Genomic DNA, 21,597 nt, shown 5'->3' on the forward strand with positions numbered 1-21,597 from the left:
GAGAAATCAGGAGGCATTGAATACCAGGAACGCAGTGTGTTCCACCCATAGATATGCAACCTGAATAGAATTGTGGAAAGTGTTGACTTTCGTAACAAACTGTGATACATATTAGCTAATAGCTATCCTCCAGCATAGGATAAAAACATGGAATAGAGGTAGTGGCCAGATAAGGCAAGTTAATGGACAAAGACATCCTGGTGAGTAATGGTGTGTGTGTGTATGTTTGGTGTGTGTGAATCCATGCGGGCATCTTGCCATGTCATGTTCTATTGTGGATCCAAAGAAAGTAAATGTAAAATGTATGCGTGTTCAGCTGATGAACGTTCCATCCCGCTCAGCCCAGTCAAAACTGTTCGCTGCTCTGGCACCCCAATGGTGGAACAAGCTCCCTCACGACGCCAGGACAGCGGAGTCACTCACCACCTTCCGGAGACATTTGAAACCCCACCTCTTTAAGGAATACCTGGGATAGGATAAAGTAATCCTTCTACCCCCACCCCCCCCCTTTACTCCAAAACACCCCCCCACCACCAAAAAAAAAAAAAACATTGAAAAGTGGTTATCCCACTGGCTATAAGGTGAATGCACCTATTTGTAAGTCGCTCTGGATAAGAGCGTCTGCTAAATGACATAAATGTAAATGTAAATGTAGAGCCTGCCATCTAGTGGAAGTCTAGTCAAACACAGAGAGAATCAACCTCAATCTTAGTCCTTCCTTGCCCAATTCCCCATTTTCCGTTTCCATACAGTTTCTCCTTCCACTCATTTACTTCCACCATCCCAAGTGTCATTCCAATACTCATATAGGGTGGAGTTAGCAATGTCATGTCATTTGCATTTTAGTTTTTGCTTACATTACATTTACATAGTTGTCACTGGTTTAGAGTGAAGCTGAGAAATTGGGTGTGTCTAACTTGTCGTGGCAACGAGAGGAAGTAGTACCAATCGACGGCACACCACCCTGTGAACACAGACTTACCATCGATCTCTTCGTCAGTCGTCAGCTCATCATTGGAGCAGATGCTTAACACGTTGACCAGCATCTCAGTGACTGCAGAGAGAGAGAGAGAGAGTTCTCAGCATACAATTTACATTTACATTTTAGTCATTTAGCAGACGCTCTTATCCAGAGTGACTTACAGTTAGTGAGTGCATACATTTTCATACTGGCCCCCCGTGGGAAACGAACCCACAACCCTGGCGTTGCAACCCTGGCGTTGTACTTTGCTCTGTTCATCTTTCCGTTAATGCTGACTAGTCTCCCAGTCCCTGCCACTGAAAAACATCCCCACAGCATGATACTGCCACCACCATGCTTCACCGTAGGGATTGTGCCAGGTTTCCTCCAGACCTGACGCTTGGCAATCAGGCCAAAGAATTCAATCTTGGGTTTCATCAGACCAGATAATCTTGTTTCTCATGGTCTGAGAGTCCTTTAGGTGCCTTTTGGCAAACTCCAAGCGGGCTGCCATGTGTATTTTACAGAGGAGTGGCTTCCGTCTGGCCACTCTACCATAAAGGCCTGATTGGTGGAGTGCTGCAGAGATGGTTGTCCTTCTGGAAAGTTCTCCCATCTCCACAGAGGAAATCTAGAGCTCTGTCAGAGTGACCATTGGGTTCTTGGTCACCTCCCTGACCAATACCCTTCTCCCTCGATTGCTCAGTTCTGCCGGGAGGCCAGCTCTAGGAAGAGTCTTGGTGGTTCCAAACTTCTTCCATTTAAGAATGATGGAGGCCACTGTGGTCTTGGGGACCTTCAATGCTGCAGAAATATTTTGGTACCCTTCCCCAGATCTGTGCCTCATCACAATCCTGTCTCGGAGCTCTACGGACAATTCCTTCAACCTCATGGCTTGGTTTTTGCTCTGACATGCACTGTCAACTGTGGAACCTTATATAGACAGGTGTGTGCCTTTCCAAATGATGTCCAATCAATTCAATTTACCACAGGTGGACTCCAATAAAGTTGTAGAAACATCGCAAGGATGATCAATGGAAACAGGATGCACCTGAGCTCCATTTCAAGTCTCATAGCAAAGGGTCTGAATACTTATGTAAATAAGGTATCTGTTTTTTTATTTTTAATACATTTGCTATAATGTCTAAAAACCTGTTTTGAATCAATTTTAGAATAAGGCTGTAACGTAACAAAATGTGGAAAAAGTCAAGGGGTCTGAATGCTTTCCGAATGCACTGTATGCCTTCTTTTTTTGCTGTGGTATCGTTTTGGTATCGTTTCGGTATCGAGTATTGTGATATTAAACCTGGTATCAGTATTGAAGTCAAAATTCTGGTATCGTCACAACACTGACACTGAGTAACTAAATCTGTACCAATAAGCAGTAACGCTTGCTATTATTATTAATATTGTTATTATTGTTGTTATTATTGCAGTGATTATTATTCCAAATGGTAGTGGTAGGGGTAGTAGGGGCAATGGTAGTAGTTTAATGGTGGTAGTGGTGGTAGTAGTTGTAGTAATGATGATGGTAGTGGTAGTAGTAATATAGCGGTGATGATAATAGTAGTAATAGTCTTAGTAGGTAGTAGGTAGAAATATTGGTGGTAGTAATGATAGATAGTAGTGAGTAGTGGTAATAGTAGGGATAGTTGTGGTATTAGTGTAAATAACAGTGGTGGTGGTAGCATTCATTTTAGTAGTAATAGGGAAAGGGGGATACCTAGTCAGTTGCACAACTGAATGCATTCAACCGAAATGTGTCTTCCGCATTTAACCCAACCCCTCTGAATCAGAGAGTTGCGGGGGGGCTGCCTTAATCGACTTCATCGGCGCCCGAGGAGCAGTTGATGTTGGGTGTTAACTGCCTTGCTCAAAGGCATAATGGCAGGTTTTTCCACCTTGCCAGCTTGGGGATTCGAACCAGCGACCTTTCGGTTACTGGCCCAACTCTCTTAACCGCTAGGCTATCTGCCGATATTGTTCATGTTTAGCCTATTATAGTCCTCATTATTTATCCACTGTTGTCATTATATTGTTGTTATTTCTATTATTTTGTTATTATTACTATCTTATTTTATTATTATTTACAATTGTATTTCTTTTTCATTAAAATGTATATTGTATACATTGACGCTTTGACAATATTTATGCAATGTTTCTTATGCCAATAAAGCAATTAGAATTAGAATTTGAGAGATAGAGAGAGAGGGGAGGGGGAGGGACGGATGGGGAGAGAGAGAGAGAAGATGGGTGGGAGGGAGGAAGGGAAGGAGAGCGAGAGGGGGAGGGAGGGATGGAGAGAGGAAGGGAGGGAGAGGGAGGGAGAAAGAAAGAAACAAAGAGAGACAACCCTGCTGCGTTCTGCTGAATGACATTTGATGTGATTATTGGGTCCCGCTTTATTTGAAGTGTATCTTATGAAGGCTTCATAAAGCATTCATATAGGCTTCATAAGCACTGCATAAATGGGTCACAAATCATCTATAACCGTATTTCATGCTCTATAAAAGATGAATAAATGTGAACAACTAAATTGATGGTTATGTCACACAGTTATGCCACATTATTAATCTTTATATTGCATGATATACGGTTATAGATGATTTGTGAAGCATCTATGTTGTGCTTATGAAGCCTATATGAATGCTTTATGAAGCCTTCATAAGATACACTTCAAATAAAGCCGGACCGGTTATTGTTATGGACACGTCTCATTTGATATTTTGGTTGATACTGTAGGCATGACTACAGCCACATAGACCACTGGGTGTGATAATTGGTCATCGCAATTGCTATTTCTGGTTGTTGTATTGTTAGGCATGACTATATCCACATAATGCATGTGACTGCATTTAAGTACTAATAACAGCCAGAACAACAGTTCCCTAAATGTATTCTGCCGTCATATGAATGAATTAAATGAACTTGAACTGGAGGCATTGTGTGTGTGTCCCGTTCACCTTTCTCCCCAACAAAGGGCAGGGACCAGGTGAAGACGTCCATGAAGTTGGGCAGCCAGTAGGGGTGAGGGGAGCAGTTGAACTGCCTGATGTTCATCACATTGTTCTCATACTTCAGCACTGCAGCTGTAGGGAACAGACAAAACACAAGTTAGATTCACTTGAATAAATATGCACTGATTACTTCAGCCATTTAAGTATCATTACTCAAAAAAAGATATTTTTTGTAAGTACGTATTCAGAGATATGAAACGCTCTGTATGTTGCAGACAGAAATAGAAGGAATAGAGCTGATATGATTCCCTGTTCTATCTGTCAGACAATCATTTATGTTCTACATTACACATTTCTTTCTGTAAAGTTACATCCTCCTTAATCTCGGTTAACCCAGAACTAAAATCTCTTTGGTCAGATGCTCGATTCAGTTCTGGGGCAGGACGTGTTAGAAGAGATGCTAGAACGAGGAGCGGAACTGGAACGAGGAACTCCACCCTCTCTCTTTGCAATTTACGGGCAAGTCTATGGGCCAAATGTCCCCTCCCCTTCCGAAAGATGCTAAAACCTGCAAAATCGTGATTTGTCCAAATGACCCGTGATAAAATCTGCACACCGGAACAAAATTACTCGTTAGTCTTTGGATCCCACAGTCTGTTGACAGATGCTACGGTACCGTTTATGTTTACGTAGTCTGTCCACGAGAGATGACATCCTCCTGAACAGCCCCATGAAGAGAGGGGGTGTGTTTATGAGACATCTGACAATCAAACGCATCCAGGTATAATGCATTATAACTTACTTTAAGCATGTATGAGCCTTTATAATGTTTTATAACAAGGCTTATAGTATGTTATGTCTCTCTATGCATCGTTTCCAAGGGTCTCAAACTTACTGTTATTTTTGTCCGGATCATTATGAGATTATTCCAAGACATTATAATGGGGTAATACTGTACATGTTCATGACAAGGCTAACAATGCATTATAACTGCATCATAATGAATTATACCTGGATGCGTTAAGTAAAGTGTTACCCCAATATCTACTGTAACACATTGATCAAATCACCGTTGTACAAAGTACTATGAATGCATTTAGAGTGCCTTCTATTCTAAAACATCCATAGTGTGCATTATAAAACTGTCCATAAAACCGAAAATCCAGCTCATAAAACCCCCCAACACCTGTACGTTTTACACCATGAGGGACGTTCTACCTAGCAATTAAAACAGCTGTATTAAGTGAAAATATCAAGAGTCTGCACCATGCGCCTGTTCTACACAGCTGGCCTTTTAAACCCATCCTCTGCGCTTCCAGAATGTTCTTTCACATTGATTCCAAGCCCCCACCACTACAGTCCCAGCATCATTTACAGGGATTTAAACAGCATATGGGCTTGATGGACTGATCGCCTCCATTCCTTAGTGAGAAAACATACATTTCTGGTGAGGGATGGATGGAGAGGGTGAAATTGAGAGTGAGATAAAGAGACAGGGAGAGAGGCGATTGGAGAGAGAAGAGGGAGACAGAGACAGATTGGAGATCCATATTGGCATGTTGATAGGAAAAGTTGGGGCAGAAAAATTTGGCGAAACACAGCAAATCTACTTTTAAGTTCCACATTAGATAAAACAAAGGGAAATAGTTTATTGGGGAACCAGGAGGAGTGGTTTGGTTGACCACATTATCCACAGTATACAATACCGCTCCAGAGGTCCATAAGAACGTGCATACATAAAGCTTTTTCTGTGCCAACACGCATGACATATTTGAATCAGTGGAAAATGCTGAATTCTCTGGGAGGCAATTGCAACGTACCAGAGATGGAGTCAGAAACTGAGGCTGTATCAAGAACAAGTTGAAACCTTAGACTGTGTATGTGAGAACAACATACAGTATAATCACGGACCAGCAAATCCAATCGTTTTTTGTATCATGAAAAATCTATAGATTCTGATGGACGTTTTAGAATGATGATGAAAAACCATTTCCAAATACATTATGGTATGTATGACTTAACAAACTATATGACACTTTGCTATATTGGCTCACATGGCGGTTCCACTAGGATCTGACCCTGAGCCAATGACCTAGTCCAGGGATCATCAACTAGATTCAGCCACAGGCTTTTTCTCTTGAGCGGATGGTCGGGAGGCCGGAACATAATTAAAAATAATTTGTAGACTGCAAATTGACGGTAACAAGCCCAAACGGAAAGTATTCATTTGCAAAATTTGTTACATTACATCCTTATTCTAAAATAGATTTAAAAAAAAAAATCCTCATCAATCTACACACAATACCTCATAATGACAAAGCTGAAACAGGTTTCGAGAAATGTTTGCAAATTTATAAAAAATTAAAAACAGAAATACCTTATTTACATAAGTATTCAGACCCTTTGTTATGAGACTCAAAATTGAGCTTAGGTGCATCCTGTTTCCATTGATCAACCTTGAGATGTTTCTACAATTTAATTGAAGTCCACCTGTGGTAAATTCAATTGATTGGACATGATTTGGAAAGGCACACACCTGTCTATATAAGGTCCCACAGTTGACAGTGCATGTCAGAGCAAAAACCAAGCCATGAGGTTGAAGGAATTGTCTGTAGAGCTCCGAGACAGGATTGTATCGAGGCACAGACCTGGGGAAGGGTACCAAAACATTTCTGCAGCATTGAAGGTCCCCAAGAACACAGTGGCCTCCATCCTTCTTAAATGGAAGAAGTTTGGAACCACCAAGACTCTTCCTAGAGCCGGCTGCCCGGCCAAACTGAGCAATCGGGGGAGAAGGGCCTTGGTCAGGGAGGTGACCAAGAACCCAAAAGTCACTCTGACAGAGCTCCAGAGTTCCTCTGTGGAGATGGGAGAACCTTCCAGAAGGACAACCATCTCTGTAGCACTCCACCAATTAGGCCTTTATGGTAGAGTGGCCAGACGGAAACCACTCCTCAGAAAAAGGCACATGACAGCCCGCTTGGAGTTTGCCAAAAGGCACCTAAAGACTCTCAGACCATGAGAAACAAGATTCTCTGGTCTGATGAAACCAAGATTGAATTCTTTGGCCTGAATGCCAAGTGTCAGGTCTGGAGGAAACTTGGCATCATCCCTACGGTGAAGCATGGTGATGGCAGTATCATGCTGTGGGGATGTTTTTCAGCGGCAGGGACTGGGAGACCAGTCAGGATCGAGGGAAAGATTAACGGAGCAAAGTACAGAGAGATCATTGATGAAAACCTGCTCCAGAGCGCTCAGGACCTCAGACTGGGGGCGAAGGTTCACCTTCCAACAGGACAACGACCCTAATCACACAGCCAAGACAACGCAGGAGTGGCTTTGGGACAAGTCTCTGAATGTCCTTGAGTGGCCCAGCCAGAGCCCGGACTTGAACCCGATCGAACATCTCTGGAGAGACCTGAAAATAGCTGTGCAGCGATGCTACCCAAGAGTGTGCAAAGCTGTCATCAAGGCAAAGGGTGGCTCCTTTGAAGAATCTCAAATATAAAATATATTTTGATTTGTTTAACGCTTTTTTGGTTACTACATGATTCCGAAAAGCAGCCAACAAGTGCTCAGCATATGTGGGGAACTCCTTCAAGACTGTTGGAAAAGCATTCCAGGTGAAGCTGTTTGAGAGAATGCCAAGAGTGTGCAAAGCTGTCATCAAGGCAAAGGGTGGCTATTTTAGATCTCAAATATAAAATATATTTGTTTAACACTTTTTTGGTTACTACATGATTCCATATGTGTTATTTCATAGTTTTGATGTCTTCACTATTATTCTACAATGTAGAAAATAGTACAAATATAGAAAAACCCTGGAATGAGTAGGTGTGTCCAAACTTTTGACTGGTACTGTCTATTATTATTTCTTTGCTCTGAAAACTTGGGGGACCAAATAAAACCACCCGCGGGCCACCAGTTGGGGAACCGGGACCTAGTCTGTCTAAATAAGACAAAGTATGTTATCACATTGCAACAGGCCAGGGAACCACACAGACAGACACTGTTGCCTCATCCCCTTTATACAGCCCTCTGCTCTCCCTCCCACCTCCACCCCCAACACCCAGCCAATGTGGCCCTGATTCGGAGGGGGGAAAGCTGACACCGAGGTTGGGTCCCGGTGGGGGACTTTCCTGCCTCAGTGCGTCTCCTGGTTTGAGAATAGCAAGTCATCAAACGCAGCATGCCAGTTATGAGTCTGTACAGCTACAGCCAGACGGAGACTAACATTCACTGGGCTTGATGAGGGGTTGCGTGGTAGTGGTGAGACAAGCGGGCGGGTGGGGGAGCAAGCAAGCGGTGCAGCCTTCAGTATCAACAATTATTGTTATGAGCTACTGTGCCTTCTCTTAGATACACACACAAACTCTGAAAGCACAAATCCACTTGCATTGTAGTACACTACATGACCAAAAGTATGTGGACACCTGCTCGTCGAACAGCTCATTCCAAAATCATGGGCATTAATATGGAGTTGGTCCCCCCTTTGCTGCTATAACAGCCTCCCCCTTTATGGGAAGGCTTTCCATTAGATGTTGGAACATTGCTGCGGGGACTTGCTTCCAGTCAGCCACAAGAGCATTAGTGAGGTCGGGCACTGATGTTGGGCGATTAGGCCTGGCTCGCATTCGCCGTTCCAATTCATACCAAAGGTGTTCGATGGGGTTGAGGTCAGGGCTCTGTGCAGGCCAGTCAAGTTCTTCCACACCGATCTCGACAAACCATTTCTGTATGGACCTCGCTTTGTGCACGGGGGCATTGTCATGCTGAAACAGGAAAGGGCCTTCCCCAAACTGTTGCCACAAAGTTGGAAGCACAGAATTGTCTACATTTTACATTTTAGTAATTTAGCAGACGCTCTTATCCAGAGCGACTTACAGTTAGTGAGTGCATTTATTTTTTATTTTTTTAAATTACTGGCACCCCGTGGGAATCGAACCCACAACCCTGGCGTTGCAGCACTTACAGTTGACCAGGGCAGCTCTAGCAGGGCGGAAATGTGACAAACTGACTTGTTGGAAAGGTGGTATCCTATGATGGTGCCACGTTGAAAGTCACTGAGCTCTTCAGTAAGGCCATTGTCTCTCCCTGGGTGAGGATCAAAGGCCTCATATCAGCTTGGCAAATGGCCGACAACAACCAGACCCTCTTTCCTACAGGGGGGGCTGTGCCGGTCTTGACACCTTAATACTGCCATAAATTAGAGATCGGATAATCTATCTCTGGCCCTCTAGTATGGTGAAAGGAATGTCCTTTGTTTCAGAGACTTTTGCCGCCCAAAAACTTCAACATCCAAACGTTGGGAATGATGAGAAATGGAATATAGAAAATTAACGTCTATTTTGTGATGTTATTAAAAATGGTATAAAGGCGTTATAACGAAAACATTGTGACTTGAAGAGCTTTTACACTGTGTATATCAGGGTTACATCCTTTACCTTGGGTAGAAAATATCAAGGAGGAAGACAATGTTTTCGTGAAGATAGGAATGTGATTTTAGCTTTCTAACAAAATCATAGTGATAATAATACTTTTGCCTCGTAACTAGCCACGCACGAGGGAGCTCAGAGAGCGTGTCAGTATGACGGAAATGCCCCTCTTTACCAGAGTGCATAAAAGACTGAGATAAGAATTATCAGATCAGACTAGACGGACCTCAAGCTGCAGCTGTTGTCCATATTGGTCCCGACCCTGAAAATCAACACGAGGTGAAGACGACAAAGTTGCCTCCACTAACAATCAATGTTACGGCTGAGTAGCTGTTCTAAGTACTGTATCTAAGAAGGTGAATTTAAGTGGGACCATCCTGTTACTCTCTTCAAACCATCGTCTACTACACTGCTTTCATCACCCCATAGGGGATCATCGACACGGCTGATTAGCCGTCCTCAGAAGACCACTTCCAGAACGAGTGAAAGTAAACAGACGACTAAGAAGAAGTACATTGTGACCTCTTGTGGACAATCTGAGCCTTACAGCTGAGCCTTACATCTAAAAGGCCATCCGAAAAGAGAAGGCCCAAATCTACCCTTCCCACGAAGGCCTGGGTATAACGGAGACAATGAAGACAAACACTTAAATACATGCATTACTTCTTACCAAACGGGCGGCAGTTCTGGGCACAATATTAGGGTCCATGTGTATCCAAGTGTTTTCTCTCTCTCTCTTTAACTCGCCATCTTTTGTAACAAGTGTCATATTGTGTTAGTCCGCTAGGGACCCGTTTTCATTGCATTAAGTTTCTAATCCCTACCTATACTGTGTACGTGTTTGTATCTTGTGTTATCATTTTTAATTAATTAGTTAGTAAATAAATAAGTAAATACATTTGTGTGGTACGGAATGATCAGTATGACCCGGGTTCATGCAGACTTAAAGAGCCTACGACTTTCAGAATGAGACTGATATGAGGTAAATTATTAATAAATGACTGTTAAATGATAAGAGATATCTAGATATCTTTAGAGTTAATTCGGGAAACGGTAACTCGTTAAACAACTTTTCCTGTGGTGCCCCAAATTCCTAATGAGTTAATTGTTACATGATTAATTTAATCTAGTAACAATTAAACATAGTAGGTAATTATTCGATAAATAATAGTCATCACAATAATGAATGGCACGTCACGACACCATTCTACTGCCAATGTTTGTCTATGGAGATTGCATGGCGGTGTGCTCGATTTTATACACCTGTCAGCAATGGGTGTGGCTGAAATAGCTGAATCCACTAATTTGAACGGGTGTCCACATACTTTTGTATATATAGTGTATCTATGCAGTTAGTGGCATATAAACATACTTTTCCCTCTTACGTAATTACCAATCAACCAATTGGTTGTTGTTTGCAACACCAGCGTTCTGGGTTTGATTCCTGAAGGGACCACATATTCATAACTTATATGTTAACTAACTTGCTTTTAATAAATTAAATTAAACACTCACAAATTACAATATATATTTTATAACTAATTGAAGTCTTGTTGCAGTTCCTCAGATGACCACCCAGTGTCTCTGTTGCACTAGTAACGCAAACTACTACTGTAGTGCTTCTTGGGGGAAGACCAGACCATCCGTGGGGTTGCTCTAACACGAATACCCACAACTACGGTCATGCCAGGCCGACGCCCGCCTGTCTGCCCTCTCATACATTATTCACAGACGAGTGCTGGCTGAGAAGGGTTTTCCTCCCTTCTTAACGAGGACGGCTCTCTGATCCCCTCTGTCTGGAGGGATGAGGTTCCTTCCTACCTCCTCTGGCTTAATGCTTCCTCCACTGTCTGTCTGTCAGGCTGACTGCCCTACTCTACTTTTAACAATCTTCTATCTAACTGTCTCTGTATTCCACTCATATAACAGCTGTAGACAAGGAATAGAGGAGGGAAACAGTTGACGTATATGAATTCATCATCCCACACATATTTGATCCAGTTTCTATATTTTTTTGCCATATCAAATCACTGTTGCAGTGGGACAATACAGTAGGCTACACAGCACAGTCATTGATCAATAATTGAGGTCTTGGTCATAACTGCAGTTCTAAGAAATCAGGTAAATCACAGAAGGACGGTAACTAAATGATAATGACGGACTTGTAATGTTTATTGGTTAACTGGTGCTCTCTTGCCAAGATTCCCATTCAGCTACCCAACCAGAAATCCATAGAGGAAAACAGAACAGAGGTACCGTTCTGCTCAGACTTCCTCTGACTGGAGGGGGGGGGGGGGGAATCCCTGGAGAATTACCAGAGAAGGTCCCCACGCTGTCGTCTGTGACGAGGCGGAAAAGTTCCCTTGTTCACTGTAGTCATTCCTGCCCCGGGAATGCCATCCTGCTATTTACTCCACGCTCAGCACCCCTCTTATGATCCCGCGGCCACATGCCAACCCCACAGGAAACCGAGTCTGAACTCTGACCTCTGCCATATCTCTGAGCCAGCCCTCTCTAGAGCAACAGCACATTTCCATCCATCTCCATCTCGATTTTCATTATATCAGTGAATAACAGGAGAGAGGGGGAAATATGTGACTGTCTTGGAGGCAGGTAGGCTAAATGTTTGTGCTGAAGTTTGACCTGGTAATCAACACAGCCAACTTCGCACCACCCATGCCTAAATCCCCAATCTGACACTTTAAAATCGTCCATCTATTCCCATCTGTCTCCCAGTCACATTTCCAACTGTCTAAACTCAAGTAACAACATATGACGGGAAAATCAGGTAAATGTCTGATACTGTATGTGCCATGTTTGGATATGCGTAATTACTGTCCAAGAGGCAGGCCCAGTGAAGGGTCTTGTTGAGCTGGGTGGTTTTAGTTGAGCAGCTAGCCAATATAGCATTCAACAAGATAGATTCATATGAGCCCAGGTCTGATAAACTGTACTATATAAGTATAAATAGCTGCCACAAGCATATCTTACATCACAACAGTATCACACCACAGTAGCTTTAACCCTCTTCTCTTCAAATAAAACCAAACTCCACCTCCCAAATCCCAGACGGGAATGGAGACTAAGTCCCTAGTCACATGCCTTGGGAATTCAAGTGACAAGGGGATTCTGGGGTATGAGGAGCTAGCGTCTCCGAGGGGGAGAACCCCTCAGTTCTCGTTTCACTACGTGACAATCCTCCGTCGCTCCGAAATAGACCTTTGGGGAGCGGTGTCATTCCCCCTCTTCTTGACTGGAGAAACCCAAGCTGTCTGACACCAACGACAAAAATTGCCCCCATATTGTGTTGCAGCAGCCAGTTTTCATGTTTACAGATCAGTGAGAGAGAGGGGGGAAGAGGGACGGAGAACACATTGGCCTGAGTGACCATTCAGCTCCAGCCTATGTGACCAAATACAACATGACCCCTGACAGGAGACCCTGTAGAGTAGCCCCTTGTCTCAGTGATGGAAGCATCTGATTCCACGATTGATCTAATCCTTTAAAAAAATGAGTTATTTGGCCATTACATTATGTTGACTTGGCAATGATGGCCTTTGTGTTTTGGTTTTGATTTATTTGCCTGCGAGACCACCGGCTGGGGGTTTCCTGACTTTGTAAGGGTTGCCAGATGGGGGTTACAGTGACCGCAGACTGATTTGGAGGAGGCTGGTTAATCTGATTCTGGCAACCCCCCCTCCCTGCAAAGATTGACGGGCTTAGCTGACGGGCTGCTTTTAGATTTACAGCTGCCATCGATTGGCCATCAATCACGAGACCGCGGCACTTGCAACCGAGATCCCGGTCCAAGACGAGAGAAGTTCAATCTATTACGGTCACTTGCATTTCAATTGGGCGCCCTGCCCCATTCGAATCATATTATATGCCTCATTGGGCGGTTCTTCACAGAAATAACAAATTATATAATGTACTCCTCTTAACTATTTAGTTAGAAAGGACTATAGGGTGAAGCATCCCATGTTGTTTCAAGAGAATAGAAAAGAATCCTAGAAAACTACATCACCTGAGTGCCCTTTTTAACCATTAAAACTCTGAGGAAATATGCAACCGGTGTTAAACGCACAATAAAACTACAGTGGGATGGGGGGGATCTAGTTGTGCTGGAGCTGGGGCTGAGTAATGGCCTGCGTTCCTGAATGTGCTTCACAAGGTCGGCTATTTAAAGCTCTTTACCTTTGAGTTAGCAAAGCTGGGATCAGATATCAAGGTGGGCTGAGATTAGGGAACATCAAAGCAAAAACACAACAACCTGGATGGGGCTGTAAACATCGGCCATTGTAAGGCTCACAAAAAAACTCCAAACCGCTCTCCTTCTGTAGATGTCCTTTCAGTAAATCCTACTTCATAACATCCTGATACACGCCCTCAAGGAAACTCATCACCGGCTTCGACCCAATTCACATCTACGCGAAACATTTCCCCCATGAGTCTGTGTGTCAAAAACAGCCCCATTTCCCTTCTCCCTTTTGCTCCCTTTCTCTCCCCTGTTGTGCACCTATTGGACAAAAAGAGTCGCTCTGGGACTTTTTGTGCTGACTCACTTCATAAAGGTCTGTCTGTGTGTCCAACCTCCTCCAGAGTGTGCTGGGACACTGCATGCCAAATGGACCGCAGCCAGTCCATCCCATCCAAACCAACCCAAGAGACGCGTGAAAAGTTTTGGAACCACGGCACTGTGTGCGCCTGCTCTCTCCCTTTCGCTCTCTCCCTTTCTCTCTCTCTCCTTCGCTCTCTCCCTTTCTCTCTCTCTCCTTCGCTCTCTCCCTTTCTCTCTCTCTCCTTCTCTCTCTCTCTCCCTTTCTCTCTCTCTCTCTCCCTTTCGCTCTCTCCCTTTCTCTCTCTCTCCTTCGCTCTCTCCCTTTCTCTCTCTCTCTCCTTCGCTCTCTCCCTTTCTCTCTCTCTCCTTCTCTCTCTCTCTCTCCCTTTCTCTCTCTCTCTCTCTCCCTTTCTCTCTCTCTCTCTCCCTTTCTCTCTCTCTCTCCCTTTCTCGCTCTCCTTCGCTCTCTCCCTTTCTCTTTCTCTCTCTCCCTTTCTCTCTCTCCTTCGCTCTCTCCCTTTCTCTCGCTCTCCCTTTCTCTCTCTCTTTATGTAGAGGGAGCATACGTTTGATCTGATCACACTGTGTGTCAAGTACAGTATGATTCAATTGTGGATTCTCTGTACTGTTTTCTCTTTTATCTCCTTCAATTTTGTTTCACTGTAAAATATGTTGTGATTTAAAATGCACTTTAAATAGAGATTGATGTGATTTGATTTACTGTGGTGATGTATGTATGTCCATGCCTGACAACTTCAACCGTAAACTAGTTCAATAGAGTCGGGTTGTCTCGCGAGGCCATCCTTCCAAATCTTATCTCATTGACTGAGCGAAGCCTGACCGTCCAAGGCTAACTCTAGGGCAGCATACAACAGAGGAGGCTGGTGGGAGAAGCTATAGGAGGACGGGCTCATTGTAATGGCTGGAATGTTATAAACGGAACGGTATTAAACACATCAAACATATGGAAACCACATGTTTGACTCCGTTCCATTGATTCCTTTCCAGCCATTACAATGAGCCCGTCCTCTTATAGTCCCTCCCACCAGCCTCCACTTGCAAGTGGTGCATGATCCATAACAAATAAACGAACGAATGAATGAGGTAATGAGTACGGTTCACTCTGTGCTTGCCTTTGTTGTTGTAGACGTCTAGGTAGTTGGGTGCTGAGAAGATGGTGATGAGAGAAGGAAACCCTGTCGTCTGGCTCTTCCTGTACATGCGGTACCTAGATGGAGAGACAGCATCATCATTAATATCACCATTACAAGAACACTACCTAATACTGTACTTGTGGTCCTCTGCAGCACAGTGTGGTCCTCTGTAGCTCAGTTGGTAGAGCATGGCGCTTGCAATGCCAGGATAGTGGGTTCGATTCCCAGGACCACCTGTATGTAAAATGTAAGCACGCATAACTGTTCGGGATAAAAGCGTCTGCTAGATTATGTACAGTGAATGTAACACATTATTATCGTATGCATGTAAATTAAGTCCACGATGGCCTGAGGAACAATGACATCGATTTGGGCAGGGTTATCTGATCCTAGAGCTGTGCCTAAGGCTGACTAGTACGTCAAGCTGTTTTTGCTCTTTGAGTGGGCCAGACAGTCTGCGTGAATGAGCAGTAACAGGGTGACACGCCTTCTGTCAGTTTGAGGCGGATCCTCTGCCTCATCAGCCGTTTTCTCCAACATTTTGACATGCTTGCTACCAAGGGTGTCATGGTACAAACTCAATAACGTTGAATTCAACACCATTTCTTTGCAAGCACAGGTTCAAATGTTTCCTGGGTATGCTCGAGCGACATAGTTGTCCAAGGTGAATGGCTGTAGCAGTTAGCCGTGGGCAAAAAGAGGGCACTTACCCAGCGTCCTGTGCTTCATGGGCTCGAATGACCGATAATAAGTTATTGTGTTGTAGAAAGTCGCAGACAGCGGGGTAGCTGTTGAAAGACAAGATGACACATGCTTGATTAACGGGTCTAATTTGATCAAAAGGCAGTGGTTAGATTTCTTTCCCACTGGGCACAGACATCAAATCAACTTCTATTCCACGTTGGTTCAACGTAATGTCATTAAAATGATGTGGAAACAACGTTGATTCAACCAGTGTGTGCCCAGTGGGTTGACACTTAAAACAGATATTCATTCAAATGTATTTTAATAGCAGGTATCTTCATCATGTAACCATCGGAAAGGGCAAACAAAGGATCCAGCGTAAAATCTCAGCCTTGTGGTTTCTATAAGTATTCAGTGTGTGTGTGCGCGTGTAGCTTTTGCATACTCATGCGGCTCTGATCAGTCTGAGATTGAGGTGGCCAAAATAAACTGCCAGCAATTATAGTTTAGTAAAGTTTCTGGATTTTCCATGCCATAACCTTTCATTCCCAAAGAACCCAAAATGTTATTTTGCACTCAGTGAGGTAGGCCCAAGTCCCACTAGCCAACCAGCCAACAAACCCCTTAAAGCCAGTTACGTTGAAAACATTCCTAAATCAACTCCTGGAGAAGGAGCATTTAGTAAGTGAGTGCACATGAACTTACAGACCTTGGGGAAACACAATAGGTCAAAATCCTTTCATAACTCCTGACCACAACAACTTTAGAAGGCTATTCAATGAACCTGATAAAACATGAAAGGACATCCAAGGTTAAATATGCAATATCCTCAGACTGTGTACAAATTGTTCAAAGAACCAAACTCACTGTGGAACCTACTCATGTTTATTTAATTCTAGGTCACAACAAGCAACCATTTTCACATTGTCAAAACGACACTTCAGCTGTCATTTGGAAATAATGTGACGCATGTGGGAGTTTGATAATTAAGTGCAGGGCTGAAGGCTAAACTCAAGTGTTTGTTTCTGGATATTGCTAATTAATCTAACAATGGTTGTGCTCTTTAATCAATGTGGGTCTCCATTGGTGAAAGCTTTTGGAGCTAAAGGGTAGCTCACTGCTTTGTGCGATAGGTAGATGGCCTTGCACTTCGGGACCAACTCGTAACATCCATTGTTCTCCTCCTCCAGTTAATATCCAGAATAGAAAGTAGACAAGAGAACAGGTACAGTATCCTCTCACTTGACTAAAAGTAAACAAATATGTCTCAATTTGCATTTCCTTGTTAGACAGGTAAGAGGATCTGCTTTGAGGGGCACATTTACACTTCAGGCTTCTCAGCTGCGGGGCTTGCTTTGCTTTGTCACTCAAGGTGGACTTACAGCTAGAAATAGGTCTAGGTACAACTGACAGACGAACATAACCAAAGTGTTTGTGGTTTCTTTATGGTGTAATAGCATTGCTTCGAGGAAAATCAAAAGTATCTAATATCCATCTTAAATCATTATTATTATTATTTATTTATTTTCATGCACCTGTCACTGTTCAGCAGATGCTGTTGTTACTGTAGGTATTGCTCAGAAGACTAAATACATTTTGTGCTGAAAGCATTTGCCATCTGTTCTGGGATGGAGCACAGATGAGATCCATCCAACAGTTTGTCCCTGACAATAAACAAACAAATGCACATCCCGTCTACTTCAAATCTGACAGCATTCTCTGTGCATCATTTCAACAGCCAAAATCCATTCCAGGGCTATTTTCATAAAGCATCTAAAATACCATGAAATTCCCTGTTTAGGCTACTCAAAAACAGTTGACCACACAGCACAGTGTCTGCTAGGCTTGAAAAGATGGGACCTGTATTCATGTGCAATTTCATGCTTCAGTAGTCTGTAAAACAGTTATGAGGGGGCCTATGGTGCTGGGGTAAGACACAGTTCCCAGAAGCCAGGAAAAGGCACCAAACGGAGTCTTTTCTCTCAGATTGGTGAATTGTTCTCATTTCAGTCTGGAGCTTGAAGCTGGCCCATAAACACAGCATGCCAGTATGCTGCCAATTATAATGAGCCCTGCAGGCAGATCCAACCGACGACACAGGGAAAAACAACAAGGCTATGTCCAAAATGGCACTCTATTCCCTACACAGTGCACTACTCCTGACCAAAAGTAGTGCACTATGTAGGGAATAGAGTGCCACTTGGAATGCAGCCCAAAGGCCACAGAGGAATGTAAGCCAAGCCAAGAAGACACAGGGGGCTGTTGGGATAGAGGTTCAGGAGGAAACAGCTAACCTAGAACAGAGTTTTACTGTACCATCCTGTTTGAAATGCTGTTTATACTACAACAGCAATTGACTAGGGCTCTGTTCATATACTCTTAAAATGCATCCTTTATTCCTCGCTTCCCTGAAGTAATCACTGATCTGACATGCCATAACTGTTGAAAGCAATGGCAAGTTTGCTAAAACCAATCTAGCAATGTCTGATTAGTGATTACTTAAAGGAAGAGAGGAACGAAAGATACATTAAGGGTATTCGAACAGGGCCTATCACCGTCAAATCACTGTCTCTCTGTCGATAGTCGATACTACTCGACGTAGTATACTTGATCCCTGTCACTCAGATATCAGAGATATCTCTGCGATGGTAGGGGCATACCATAGAAATATCACTGGCAGAACCTGAGAGCGTAAACACGGCTCTCTTACCCTCTCTCAAGTGACAGGGGTGACATTTCTCTCCCTGAGAGGGCATGTGTTGTCTAGCAGATAGTCAAGCGAGACCATTTACAGCAAAATGGTTCATCTACAAATCTAAGTACAGCTGACTCAACAGCCCTGACCTAAATAACATTTTGAATGCCCTCAGAACAGCCTCAATTTGTCGGGGCATGAACTCTACAAGGTGTCGAAAGCGTTCCATGTTGACTCCAATGCTTCCCACAGTTGTGTCAAGTTGGCTGGATGTCCTTCAGGTGGTGGACCATTCCTGATACACACGGGAAACTGTTGACCATGAAAAACCCAGCAGCGTTGTAGTTCTTGACACAAACCGGTGCGCCTGGCACCTACTACCATACCCCGTTTAAAGGCACTTAAATCTCTTGTCTTGCCCATTCACCCTCTGAATGGCACACATCCACAATCCATGTCTCAATCGTCTCAAGACTTAAAAATCCTTCTTTAACCTGTCTCCTCCCCTACATCTACACTGATTGAAGTGGATTTAACAAGTGATATCAATAAGGGATTATATATTTCACCTGGATTCACCTGGTCAGTCAGTCAAATGTTTTGTACACCCAGTGTACATTCTTTATTCTTTATTGAATCACCTTTCTCTGACACCTTAGAGACCACAAGTCTTCCTGGGGTCCAAAGAGCAAATATTGTGCTGGTATACTCCTCAAATAGGAGGACTTTAAAATAGGCCTGTATTATGGGTAAAGTCTCTACCAAAGATGATATGCAGTCTCTTTTCAAATGATATCAATATACAAACTGGAAAATGTCCGTCCAAAAGCTCAAGGTCTATTCTGGATAGTGCTCTTTGGGTGTTAGAATGCACTCATGCACCTTTGAGGCTTTCTTTGGACTCGCTAACTCTAGTCACTTAGTTTAGCATAAGTGTGAAATGAACACAGGACCTTTAAAAATGTGCAAATTCCCTTTGACCATGATACAAAATATAATGCAATAATAAAGAATGTTCAAAAAAACATTTCAGCAACTCAGTGTGTAGCATACCCAAAGAGACACAACATTTGATTGCTTGGGCTGCTTCAGGCTGGCTTTGCCACTAGAATGCCAGGGCCAAAGAGCGTTTATCCACCTGTAATGACTGGACACTAGAGCACTAAAATACACATTTGGAGAAGACTGTGGCCCTGTTCATTACATTCAGGACAGAGTGAGCTCACTCCGTGCTTCCAGCATTTCCTTTGTTTGCTTTGCCTGCGACTGGGGTCTATTTAAGGGGAGTTAATATGTGTGTTACATAAACACTTGCGACAGAGTAATAAGAGAGAAGCCAGTTTCTCTGGGATGATGACAAATGCAGGTTATACGGTTACTGTCATATCCACACAAAGTGTGTATTTGTACATACAGACAATAGAAAAAAGACTGAGGGGGTTGGAAGGGGACTGAATGAAAATGAACATTTGGCAGAATAACTTGGATTGGAAGGATTTGGCAAAGGAAGGTTCAGTGATGCTTCAATGATACCAGTATTCTGTTCTATTTGGATGGTTATATTACTGTAGAGCCCAGAGGTGTTGCACTAAGATCAATGTCAAGTCCATTGTATGATACATCCAAGTCACTCTGGATAAGAGTGTCTGCTAAATGACTTAAATGTAAATGTAAATGTAAATAGTAACAAAGCAGGATATGGCTAAACACACACACACACACTTCCACCAGCATTTCTACACTGACGTGAAAACAACATTCTTAAAGTTGCAATATGTAACTTTTTGGGCGGCCTGAACAAATTCACATAGATCTGTCATTCGCATTGAAAGCAAGTTTAAGAAGCAGTAGATCTGTTCTATATGTGCTATTTCTATGCTTCCCGGTCTTAACTTTCGTTTTTGCGACTTTTACTTTCGGTTTTATACACCAGCTTCAAACAGCTGAAAATACAATATTTTTGGTTATGGAAAATATATTTCACAGCGTTTCAGATGGTACAATGATTCTCTACACTATAGTTGCTTGTTTTGTCACATAAACTGAAATTAGGCGAACTACTAGAATTCTAGCAACCAGGAAATGGTGGAGCGATTTCTACATAGTGCAACCTTAATAATGTGCACTGTAAAGTGCACATGAATAAATGAATACATTCACAGCATTTTTCACACTACGCAGCTTGTGAAGGAGGTGATGCTGTTGATGGCCCACCTGTAGAAGTAGGAGCAGCCTCTCACTGTGTTGTGTGTGAAGTGCTCTTGGCTCTTCTCATTCCCAAAGTCTTCCAGGGGGTCCGACCACAGCAGGTCACACATGGGCCCGTACGCAGGGGGCTCTTTGAATCTGTCTAGCTGCAAAGAGAGAGGTACACAGAGTTAGGATAGACAGGGAAAGACAATGTCAAGCAGTCAGGGAAATGTCTAATCTATGAGGAAACTCAGTCAGTTTAGCTTCCTCAATGGGTTGGTGTTGGTGAAGTGATACCTATGGAAAAGGGTTTGTTTTTGTCATTGTAAAGGACTTGAGACGGATCTTGATTTGACAATTAGTCTTGCTACATTGAACTGTGGATAAAATCAAAACTGTTGGTAGGGTCTCTGTCTTACAACAGTACATCATGTTTGAATGAAAGAGACCCACAACATGTGGACTGGATGACAATTTGTGCCTATTATGAGTAGGAAACATGAATAGGTATTTTCAATCTTGACCATACTAATACTTCCTCATCAGAAATGGGATGAAAAAGTACAAATTGATGTGATCAGCCAAAAGCTAATGACAGTCATTCAGAGAAACCATATCGATTTCTCCAGAGAAAGTATAGACTGTAGCATAATGGACACTTCAATAGTGCAGATTGGATTACAGAGACCCTCTGATTGCAGCCACAAAATCCAATTGTCGTTATTGAATTTGAGAGAAGGCAGGATCCGACTCTTCAACATTTTTAATCAGAGAGGTACAGACTCTGCCCGAATGTAACTATCCTGTTAGCTTGGGGCATCGTTTGAGATCGAATTGAGAGAGAGGTAGTCCATGTTGTAATATCAAGGTCAATATTTCCAAAGGAAATATCTTAAGGGAAATTGTAAAGTCTTAATTTTCTTGAACAGCAAAAAGGAGAAATGAAATGGTTTACACAAAGCT

General features: G+C 43.1%; 1 protein-coding gene across 1 annotated transcript in view; it reads right to left on the bottom strand.

The window, feature by feature from the left end:
• The window catches only part of LOC311112989 (protein phosphatase 3 catalytic subunit alpha-like), a gene marked incomplete at its 5' end in the record, with an annotated part of 51,309 nt that overhangs the window by 15,713 nt on the left and 13,999 nt on the right, over positions 1-21,597 (bottom strand). The window contains 5 exons of the mRNA XM_084156113.1: positions 983-1,054; positions 3,925-4,050; positions 15,045-15,139; positions 15,776-15,853; positions 20,659-20,798. Of these exons, the coding sequence (XP_084012239.1) occupies positions 983-1,054; positions 3,925-4,050; positions 15,045-15,139; positions 15,776-15,853; positions 20,659-20,798 (511 nt within the window). The remainder of the gene's footprint in view (positions 1-982; positions 1,055-3,924; positions 4,051-15,044; positions 15,140-15,775; positions 15,854-20,658; positions 20,799-21,597) is intronic.

Source organism: Coregonus lavaretus, assembly GCF_964263955.1.
Source record: "Coregonus lavaretus genome assembly, chromosome: 39".
NCBI classification, from domain to species: Eukaryota; Metazoa; Chordata; class Actinopteri; order Salmoniformes; family Salmonidae; genus Coregonus; species Coregonus lavaretus.